The sequence below is a fragment of the Glandiceps talaboti genome, chromosome 21 (genome assembly GCF_964340395.1).
Source record: "Glandiceps talaboti chromosome 21, keGlaTala1.1, whole genome shotgun sequence".
Taxonomy (NCBI): domain Eukaryota; kingdom Metazoa; phylum Hemichordata; class Enteropneusta; family Spengelidae; genus Glandiceps; species Glandiceps talaboti.
This window is the reverse complement of record NC_135569.1, coordinates 8,776,203-8,787,616: the sequence shown is the minus strand read 5'-3', so window position 1 is coordinate 8,787,616 and position 11,414 is coordinate 8,776,203. Positions and strand designations below refer to the sequence as shown.

The window sequence follows — 11,414 nt, the reverse complement described above, 5'->3', positions numbered from 1 at the left end:
CAAGAAATGATTGTGATTGGGGCTCGGAGACACTAAAATCAAAGTCGAAACTTAGTTCATCCATGGAGGTATTTATTTATTTATTTATTTATTTATTTATTTATTTATTTATTTATTTATTTATTTATTTATTGCATCCCTTTTGTATCAGGGGCTCACTAAGATTATTAGGAGCAGCACTAAGAAAAAAATTAAAATACATACACTACTAAAAAGACGAGTAAAAAACATATACAGGAACAAACAGGGGTATACCTCCATGGTTCTTCCATATATCCTCCACCATGTGGAGAGTCTCTGATTCTTCAAGTATTTCAAAATCTTGAAAGTTTCTATCCTCTCTCCATACACTCCGCGGTACACTACACTAAGATTGGAAGATGAATCTCTGTAATCAGTCATCATAACTTGGTATGATATTTGTCTAATGCCACGCGTCTGTGGACCATTCCCGCCCCTGGTGAAATTACAAGGTAACGCAACAAACTAATAAAAACAAAAGTTACGTCTTTGTTTATTATGGGGTGTCGCGCTTTCACATGTACGGAAATGACGTTGCTAGAACAACATCGCTTCAGTAGTCACGAGACATGTGTACATGTCTTCCGGGTTGTCTAAGGTCTCGTTTCAGCGGCGGCGACAGCCTGTTGCATCGTGTTGGAAAGGTAAGCCATATTTTCTTTCTATTTGTCGTTATTCCCAGCATGGGAAACACACGATTAACCACATCACCAGTATTTCATTGAACAGTCGGATGTGTACACGTACATATGGTTTATGTGTATGCAAAAAAATAATGCAAATAATTATTATGTATCACTGTCAGCTGTGATGTAGTCTATTTATAGTCCATCCTGCTTGCAGACGGAGTAATCGGTACTCGATTCCGACAATGTCCATGATGTCAGAATAGAGACCCGACTTACTCCGTCTGCAAACAGGTCTGTATATTGTAGTCCTCCTCGCAGACGAGAACATGCACATGGAGAAAGTGTGGGACACGATTAATTGTCCTTCAGTCTTCACAGAATCGAGCCCCTTTTCCGAGAATCAAGTCCCGACCTACTCCGTCTGCGTGCATGACTATTTTCTGTCTGTGCTCGCAGTGACGTGGATAGCCATGGCTGGATCTTTCCTTCCTTCTTCTACAACAACACGATCGAGTCTTATTATAATCACTCTGCAAACAGGACTTGAGAAGTTTATTTTTACTGCCTTCAGAGACACCGGAATTATAAATACAAAAGTTCTGCTTCATGTACTGAGTTGATAAGCCATTGATAAATAAACCGTAAACGTGTCACCTTATTGTCCTGTTTGTCAACACAATGAACTAACGTTATATGTAAATTTGAATTAATTTACTGTATGATATCAATTTCATGTGAATACCATTTAGGTGGGCGAAGATTAAATTTGATGATCAATTTAATGTGCTGATAAATATTTAATAATTTATTCATTTTGATATGCATTTATGAAGTGAACGACATAGGGGATTAAAAATTGCATGGCCCAGGGTAAGTACGTGCCAGAAAACTGATCAAATACAAATACAGAAAGGATTAATCTTGTAAAAAGGTTTTCTGTGATGCTTTGTTCAGGTTTTTACCTGTCCCAGATGTCCATGACAACATATGAATGATGGGTGATACATGCAGTGTATCTTACAAACATGAAAACTCAGAAAATGAATTATGGTTATTACAGGTACTGTGAATTGAAGACTCAAAGTGGGGTCAGATTAAGTCAACCTGTGACTGTCACATGATGTCTATTGTAAACAGTTGAATTGAAACTATTGAAGTCAACATTTCTATTCATAAAATACTGCACAGGTTGCACCATAGCAATAAATCTCATCGCTATGACAACTTGTCAAAGTCAGTGTACATGGGTATGTATGAATATCCCACCCATTTTTGAAGCCCCTCGCCGTCAATGTCCTCAGCTTTTTGTTCTGTTTTTGCCAGTTAGGCTTAACAAAAAAATTTGTGTGGTTCCGATTATGCTCAATTTTAGAATAGGTGGGTAGGTAGATTTTTTATTGTATTTTATTTTAATTTTTTTTCTGTGTAAGTGTCTAGTTCAGGTTTTCCATTGTTTTCCAAATGGTCTCTGTGTTGTTTATTTCTTCCTATCACTATCAGATGTACAGCCATTACAGATTGGAAGAACAGTCTTTTTAAGTCAGTTATTTATTTTTTATTGTCAGTTTCCACATCCACTATTTCTGGCGAGACTTAATCAATTTTCGCAATTTTATTATTTTTTCTTGTATTTGTAAAAAGATAACTTTAGGGTCAGTAGTAAAAAACAAGATGGGGTCGGGTAATCGGAACCAAATAATTTTTTTTATAGGCCTTACTAGTTATCTCCCAAGTCTCTCGGCTATACCGACTGTTTTTACAATCACTCAGCCAGGTTGTCATTTCACACAAAAAAACACAGATGTGTTTAAAAAAAACATGTTTCATCAAATAAAGAGCAAGTCTACACAAAACCATATCATACGTATCATACAAATTTGTTTGTCAAATCCACCTCAAACTTTACAATATATACAACTTTATATTCAAAATGTACTCTTTTTTCTTTAAAAAAATCTATTTTAATACATGCTCTATTATAAGTGAGTAATTTTTCTTTGTAGTATAAATTAATTCAGTTTATATTTGTTATTTGTTTCATTTTATTGTACCTTTAATAACCTCTGCCCCCCCCCCCCCACCCACCCATATATTATGTGTACTAAATAAATAAATAAATCACTATAGAAAGTAAGACTTTGACAAGTAAGTTTAATAATTGTTAAATTGCTACACTATATTTTTCTATGTTTTGTACAGGTCCAGCCATATCAACAAGTGTGTGTGCAAACAACCCCTGATTTTTATCATTTTAAAGATGGCTGCCAAGTGAGGACATGACATGCATTTAAAGGCTGAGAAACAACAATACATTGTTAATGTGTTTTAAAACTTTGCAAGCACCTGTGTCTCAAACACTTGACAGTGACCATAACATCGTATGACCCGGATATTGACATGAAATTTGTTTGTAATTCCAATATATGGTAAAGTTATTTCTCCAGACTTATAATCAGATAACTATGTTGTAAGTATCGATTCATAAGGAAGTATTGGATTTCTAAACATATCACCTTGTCACAATGGAGAAGACCATGGCTGAAACATATCAAGACACATTGCCAGATTCTGAAGATGGTGTTAAAGTGGGACCTGACAGCTCAAAGACTTCTGTTGAAATGGACAGATCGGGAAATCTGCCGGATGGGGAAACTGACACGTCTTCCAGTATGCTAGATAGTAAGAGTGGAGATTGTACAGATAAAGATGGATGTGAAGTTTCATATCCTAGTGGTGCTGTATCAACGGATGATAATTTGAAAGTCAGTGTTGAAGAGGATCTTGATAAAACGAAACAAGGTCAGGATTCAGACAAAACTATTCTGACAGATAACGAACTGTTTACAGATGCTGCTAATGTTGAAAATATTGACCCCACATATCAACAAGATTTACAGGAACCTCAAGAAAGGGACCATGTTGAACATAAACCTGAAAAAATACTAACAGAGGATGATAGATTGACACAAGACAACAAGATTGATATGTCTTCTACTGGTGAACCCAACGAAACTAAAACCACAATTGGAAGTTTGGAATGTGAAGAAAATTTAACAGGTGGTCATAAAAGAGAAGGAAGTGTATCATCTGAACAGAAGGAGTGCTGTGAGGATGATAAAGTGTCTGATGATGGCATATCAAAGGAACGTGTTTCAGTAGTTCCTGACAAAGATCTTAATGTTACTAGTGAGCTGGAAACAGTGTCCATGTCTGAGAAACAGGGTAAAAGACTTGAAAATGTTGAAGAGCAAGACAGGAACAAGAATATTGAAGGAAGCTTAGACATATCTACAACTCATGGTGAAAATATACCAAAACAATCAAAAAATGATAAAAGTGGACTTGATGATGCTGAAACTGGTGCTGCGGCAGCAATGTCATTGGATTTAAACATACCAGAGGCTGATGACCAGGCTGCCAAAACTCTGTCTCCAGAGGGCAGTATATCATCTGACGCTTCAAGTGAATATGACATTGAGGCTGATGTTGCCATAGTGACTGAGGAGAAAACAAAGAAAGCTAAATTAGCAGCAGTGGTTAAAGATGAACACGGAGAAGGAAAGTTATTAGTGGAAGCTTTGTCTGATGCTTCAAGGTTCTCTTATTGTTCAGTCTGTGCAGTGTCTCTCGGACGACTTTTTGAGAATGACTTTGACAAGTAAGATAATTGTTACGTTATTTTCATCAGGCCCCTGCAAAAAATGATTGTTTGGTTCTGGTAACCTGACCCAATCTAGTTTTTCATTGCCGACCCTAAACTTTTTTAAGGTACATTTTGTGTAATTCGAAAAAATAGTGAGAAATAAAAAAAATTCGCAAAGTCATGAGAGAAATAGTGAGATTTGATGACATTATATTCTTGTGATCAAAACAATATGGCAGAATACAGTGTAGTAGCACACAATGTTGTCTGTATATCATATGGAAAGTGCAAACACATAGATGAGAAATCTCAGTTGACCTCTACGTACAACATGTACATTGTAACAACCTGAACTAGACAAAAAAAAATTCACCACCTACTTCTTTCGCCTTTCATCTCAAAAAAATAATGTTTTTCTGAAATTTGAGTAGATATAGAGTGAAAGATTAGTTATTTTAGGTACTTCACACTCTGTTATCACTTATGGAGTGTAATACAAGTCTCTACTGCCAACATGTTGTACCAAATGTTATTAATCCAATTCATTTATTTACTTTCTCTGTTTGTAACAGGTTCAGCATGTCAATGCTTTACTGTCACTTGTTGTATATCTTTCACAGAAACTGGCGAGAGCAGACCATTAAAATGATATTAGATCATTTAAAACTACCATCCCAGTGTGGACCTGCTATGAATGCACTAATGTCAGGAATGGGAAGTGAAAGTCTAGACGCTTTTGTTGATACTTTACGGAAGGATCCAGTCTTAAAAAATAATCCTTTGCTTTTACCAGAGGTAGGCATGATTAATATTATAGCGATTTTACACTTTTTTATATTTAGATAAAAGAAAAGTTAAAAAAGTGTTGTAGGAGAAATGTTGGAGGTAATGTATTATTGAATTAAGAATTATTAATAAAGGCATCTCAGTGGAGAGGACAGTGCTTAATGCAATATTAGTAGCAGAGCATTATAGACTTAATTCAAAGGATCTAAGCCATAACTCATTTGTTTCACGCTTTTGCGATCATCAGATGGCTAAAGCAGTTTGTCTCATTGAGGATTATGAATTATATGCCGAGAGCCCTTCACAGCCAACTTCCATTCTTGTTCACTTTATGATAGATGGCGCTGTTTATTACAAACACACCTTAAAGTTATGTGATCACAGAGAAGGCAGCTATAGATATTAGGGAGACATTTATTAACGTCTTGTAATTTTCTGAATTGGTTCTGTATAACATTTTGTTGTTTTGAAGGATTTGGTCACATTGTCCGTACAAAATGGAGGCTATGATGCCAGAATGAGGGTGCTCATATTCCATGTAGCTTGGCATTTAAGGATTCGTTGGAAACACTTGGAAAAATTTGAAGAGATTCTGGTCAGGATGTTGAAAGAACATGAAGAAGAAACAGAGTAAGAGCTATAGGTTTAAATCAATAGTCAAAATAGAAGGAAATTTTAAATGGCCACATGGGTTGTCGTGACGTAAAACGATCAGGGTATATTGTCCATATTTTCTGTTCAAAGATATTAACTTAGCATGAGTATGATATATTTTGTACTATTTTATTGAATCTGGAAGTGTGTATTAAACAAGCCACCCATCATTTTCAAACCATTAACATGTCTCCCTCTATTGACAGAGAACAGAAAGTAGAACGGGAAAAAAAGGAGAAGAAAAAGAAGAGGAAGAGATATGCTCTGATTGGTCTAGCTACTGTTGGAGGTGGTGCTGCTATTGGTGAGATGATGTTTACTTATAAAAAATAATTAGCATATTGACCTTTGACCTGTCAAGTTTACTGAGGAATTGAAACTCTAGAGTAGTGATTCATTCACTGTTTAAAGTGTTTTTTGCTAAGGTCTGGGAACAGAAAGGGGTAAAACTGGCAAATTTTCCATACCATACCATGATTCTGGTGGGGAACCCCTGTAAATGACTGGGGAACTCGGGTAGAGTTGCCTACTTATCACCCTTAACAAAAATACTTTCTAGTGTAGTTCATGTATACTGTTTGCTCCTAGGATGGGGTTTATTGTATTTTAAAAAATGAAATGTTTCAAACTATTAGAACTTTTCAAATTTTGTCCTCCCAATGATAATGTACAGCCTTTTACTTCACAGAGTAGCAAATGTCAAAAAGTCATATTTAAGAGATTTTTGTTCCTGAACACTTTTTAGATCAATTTAATAAATGATTAATTTATTATTATTTTTTTTTACAAATTTACATGTGGATGTATTCTGGTGTTTCCTCTCAGGGTTGACAGCAGGACTAGCAGCACCATTCATTGCAGCAGGTTTGGGTGCTATCATTGGTACATCTGCTGCTGCAGCTTTGACTACTACAGCTGGTATTGCAATCATGACATCCTTATTTGGAGCTGCAGGTGCTGGACTTACTGGCTACAAAATGAAGAAACGAGTTGGTGCAATTGAACAGTTTGAATTCTGTCCCATCACCCATGGCAACCATTTACATGTTACCATAGCAATTTCGGGATGGCTTAGTGATGAACAACCAGGTATTTAAAGGCCAGGGTTTCAATCTCAGGTTCTCGCATTAGTGTTATCTTTTTGGTGGAGCCATGAGGATTACATAGGATTATTCTGTTGTTTCTGGCCAACTTTTCCTATAATTCTGTCAGATAACTGTTTTTCACACCTAATATTTAATCCTTTTTCAAAGTGGACCTTTATTAAATGTAGTTGAATATGTTTTAAAGTGGCCATATGGATGAGAATTAGGTATTTATTTTGGATTTGTAATTTATAAAACAATTTAATTTTCCAATGGCTTCCTACCTGAAATATCAACATGAAACAACATATGCCAAGTCCTTGTTTGTAACTCAATAAATGGCAAAAGACTGATAAGTGTGTAAAATGTTTGTTATTGTACGTGTAATAACAAATTATTTTACACTTTTTTTTTTTTTAGATCTTTGCAATGTATTGAGTTACAAACACAGACTTGGTCTATGTGGTTTCACATTTTTGGTCCGAAATAGTAGCACTGCAGTGAAAGCATAAAATTACAATATTTAGTGTCATTACAATGTACATGACTTACTATGTAATAGATGCTGTAAACATGTACTCATAATAATTCTGATCATATTTTGATAGTTCAGAAGTCCCTGAAATGATAATGTCACATTTAGTGAATACTTCAATTTTGTTATTTATAATATGGTTCTTGCAAAGAAGTCGACACGTGATCATGTATTTTGTCATTTTGTAATTTGTGAGAAATTTTGAGGAAATCATCTTTTCTTATTTATTTCAGATAACTTTCATAGTCCGTGGTTAAATTTAGCTATATCCAAAGAACAGTATTATTTAAAATGGGAGTCAAAATACTTAATAGCACTAGGAAATGCTCTGGAATATCTTCTTCAAGGTGCTGTTACTATGGCAACACAAGAAGCACTGAAACACACAATTCTTGCAGGTAAGTATAGTGCATGTTAAAGTACATTATGCTGTAATTAATGGCCTAGTCACTGAGTTTCATCAGTTGTACATGCCACATGTAGACATTTGACATTGGTAAAAACTCAGATTTCTTTTGTACTATTTCAGGTTTATTAGCTGCATTGACATGGCCTGCTACTGTGTTATCAGTTGCTGGTGTTATAGACAATCCCTGGGGTGTTGCCATGCAAAGAGCCAAGGAAGTAGGCCAGCAGTTAGCTGAGGTTCTCATCTCAAAGCAGCAGGTAAGGAGCTCCATGGTCTGTTGTTGATTATGTAACCCAGGATGTAGATAATTTAGAAGTGAAGATCCCCAGTAAAAACTGCCGTGGTAATCCCGACATACAGTAAATCAACTCATGTGCTATGGGTGGTAAAAAATTCTCGCTCAATAACATGAGCAATGAAATTTTGAAGTGCTGTATATCTCTCCTAATTAATTTGTATAATTGTATTATTTACAGGGTAATCGACCAGTGACATTGATAGGCTTCAGTCTTGGTGCCAAAGTCATATACAACTGTCTTGAAGAACTATCAAAGAGAAAAGGTTTGTCAAGATTACTTTATCTGAGAACTATTTCATGTTGCTGAGTATTGTAAAGTTTCATATATTGAATAGTAGACAACCTGTGTAGATAACTTGTTTTATCGATAAATTACAACATGTTTTATTTATTTAGTGGCTCTGTAGATTGAAGTATATCCCTACCTGGGTATCGCCCATAACAGGAAAACAGTTTTAGACTACTGCCCTCTGTGTCTGCTACCTCTAAGGGTATAAAATTGCTACTGTCATGGCCTTTACTGTGAAAATTAAAAATTATTCTTTTTAAGTTCTGACGAGTCATTAATTTTGACCTAGTGTAAATTCCTATTTCATTTTCTTTCTCATGATGATAATTTTATTTTAAAACAGGTACTGAAGGGTTGTTAGAGGATGTGATTCTGCTTGGGACACCAGTTCCGGCTAGCCCTTCAAACTGGCAGAACTTTTCTAGAGTTGTAGCTGGGAGAATCATTAATGGATATTGCAGGTCAGGCATGTCGGATACTCTTAGAGACCTTTCAATGAATATTGCCCTCTAGAGGTGTAGTGGGGTAGTTACAATCACATGTACACACTGTGTGTTATTCCATTTTTAGCACATCTGAACTGTGGCTAGGGCTATAGGCATGGTAACATGTCTGTCTCTCTGTCTGTGCAGATGTGCGTGTGTCTGTCTGTGCAGATGTGCATGTGTTTGTGTGTGTGTGTGTGTGTGTGTGTGTGTGTTTGTGTGTGCATGTGTGTGTATATGTATGTATTTTTAAAATTTTAAGAAAGAACTAACATTTGGTAAAAAAGTGAATGCTTATTCAGAAAATGTATGCAAATTTGTCTAGCAACAAGACCAAACCCATAGTAACAGTCAAGTGATGGTGTATATTGCAACGATAACAGGGATCATGGGTAGGCATGTGGACAATTAGATTACGTGACTCTTGCATCTGTGCAGCGTTCTTTGATTATGTGTTGCTACTTGACGAAGGACATACATGTGCCAAGCATAATTTGCAACCACATCTGGATTAAGATATTATATGCAAATTAAATTATGTAAAATAGTACTAAACCAATTAGCATTCATTGTCACTTTGCAGTAGCGATTGGCTCTTGAGATTTGTATACCGGACAGCATCAGCTCAGATATCTATAGCTGGACTCCAACCTATTGCTTGGGATGACAGAAGAATGATTAACATAGACTTAAGTGATGTGGTAAGTTCTCTCGATTAATATAATATATTTTTAGTCCCTAACATGCACCACTTGGCAGAGGAGACTTCTAAGTTGGTTTCATTCATATGTCAGTCCGTCCATGCATCCATCATAACTTTAGATGTATGCATGATTGTGTACGTGTGTGTGGTCACCCAAATATCTCTGTCATGCACCAACCAAGTTCAATCAAACCTGGCACAAAGGTAAGTAAAACATACAATGTGAGATGTATGCATGTCACTTGTTTTGTAACTGAATCAAATATGGCCGAAAGGCAGTCATATTTGTTGTTAAATTTTACATTTTACGTACAAATTCCTGGTAGACGTCATGCAGTTGAATATGGAAAATGACCAACTTGAACTTTTATCTTGATGTCACATGACTTTTATCTTTGTGTCACATGACTTCTATCTTGATGTCACATGACTTTTGTCTTTGTGTCACATGACTACTATCTCTTTGTTTTATGCTTCTACCACTCATCACTTCATTTGTGTTTTCAGGTTTCTGGTCATCTTGATTATTCTAAAAAGATGGACACCATCTTGAAAATCATTGGCGTCTCAATCAATGATACATCATCTAGTGGACTGGTTGCCAAGGGTGACAAGAAAGAAGGAAGTTCTGAGGAAACCAAGAAGAAACCCATACTGGAAGTTGCTGGTGTTACAGTTGTAGAAAAGACAGATGTTGATGACGTGGAGGTTGCCACAGAGGCTCTTGATGATAACTTTTAAACTACTGATCAATGTTTGTGATAGGGTAAACAGACAGGGGAAGTCAAGATGCTTACAACTTTGAGCAGTATATAACCAGTCTAGTTACTATACATGTAGTTGTTTTCATTTTCTATGATCTCTCTCTCTCTCTCTAAGTCAAGTCAAATGGACAAATTCTACAAAAAATCAAGCTAAATCTGCTGCAGAAATTGAACAGCATATGTCAGTAGTAATTCATCACACACTGACAGGTGGTTGTAATTACTCTGTTCAGTGTACCGGTACTTCAAACTCAACCTCAATGATTGCGAACAGTCAGGTGAACACTAAGCCCCTCAGAAGACAGTCGGGTGAACACTAAGCCCACCAGGAGACTACTTGTAACTGGGGGAAAATTATTACAAGTTGACCACCTTTTCCTTCACAAAATTTAAAAATGAAATTTATGAGACACAAAAAAAATCTTCCATTGGCCTGGTGCCAGAGTAGGCTGAATGCTAATTTGTAGAGAAAGTACCTCTAAATAATGTATACAATCAACGTATGCCTTTAAATGACAATGGAGGTGGAAATCCATCGGATATGACTTTAAAAGAGGCTTGGTGTTTTACAATGAGGCTTCAAAGATAATTGCTACAGAGACGTCAAAGATAATTGCAACAGAAAGTAGAATTCCACTACATCTCATTCTCATTCTGTGTATAAAGGGGAATAGTGTATAAACTTTTATTTAGCAAAACAGGGTAGAACAATATTAAAGTACAACATAACAAAGAATTTGTCTCAAAGTTTAACTATTCAGGTAAAATAAACATCTGATTTTCAGAGTACGTACTTATTAGAAATATACCAGGGTAGACAGACAGAATACAAAATGGCCAAGAAAGAATTCATAAACTATCACATATTTGTTGCTGTTCAGTGAAATAAGTGAAAAAAAGTCTTCAGCAAAAATTGCCAGGTTTACAGTACGTAAATTGCATCATATATATATCTCTTTCCTGTCCACACAATAACTATTGTCATACAGCTACCTAATAAATGAAAACTTGATTATATTAAAAAACAAATTATTTAAATGTGTAAGAAGGTATAAAGGAATCTAAATGCTCACCTTGTATTTAGTCATTTTCATAGTTATTAGCAAATTTGGA

General features: G+C 35.7%; 1 protein-coding gene across 1 annotated transcript; it reads left to right on the top strand.

Moving 5' to 3' along the window:
• The first annotated feature begins 3,363 nt into the window (after nt 1-3,363).
• On the top strand, nt 3,364-11,326 carry LOC144451442 (transmembrane and coiled-coil domain-containing protein 4-like). The gene is made up of 11 exons (XM_078142281.1): nt 3,364-4,308; nt 4,914-5,088; nt 5,552-5,709; nt 5,940-6,037; nt 6,559-6,822; nt 7,587-7,751; nt 7,883-8,019; nt 8,239-8,323; nt 8,693-8,810; nt 9,418-9,535; nt 10,045-11,326. The coding sequence occupies exons 1-11, from the start codon at nt 3,635-3,637 to the stop codon at nt 10,276-10,278; spliced, it is 2,226 nt and encodes a 741-aa protein (XP_077998407.1). The 5' UTR covers nt 3,364-3,634; the 3' UTR covers nt 10,279-11,326.
• The last annotated feature ends 88 nt before the right edge of the window (nt 11,327-11,414 follow it).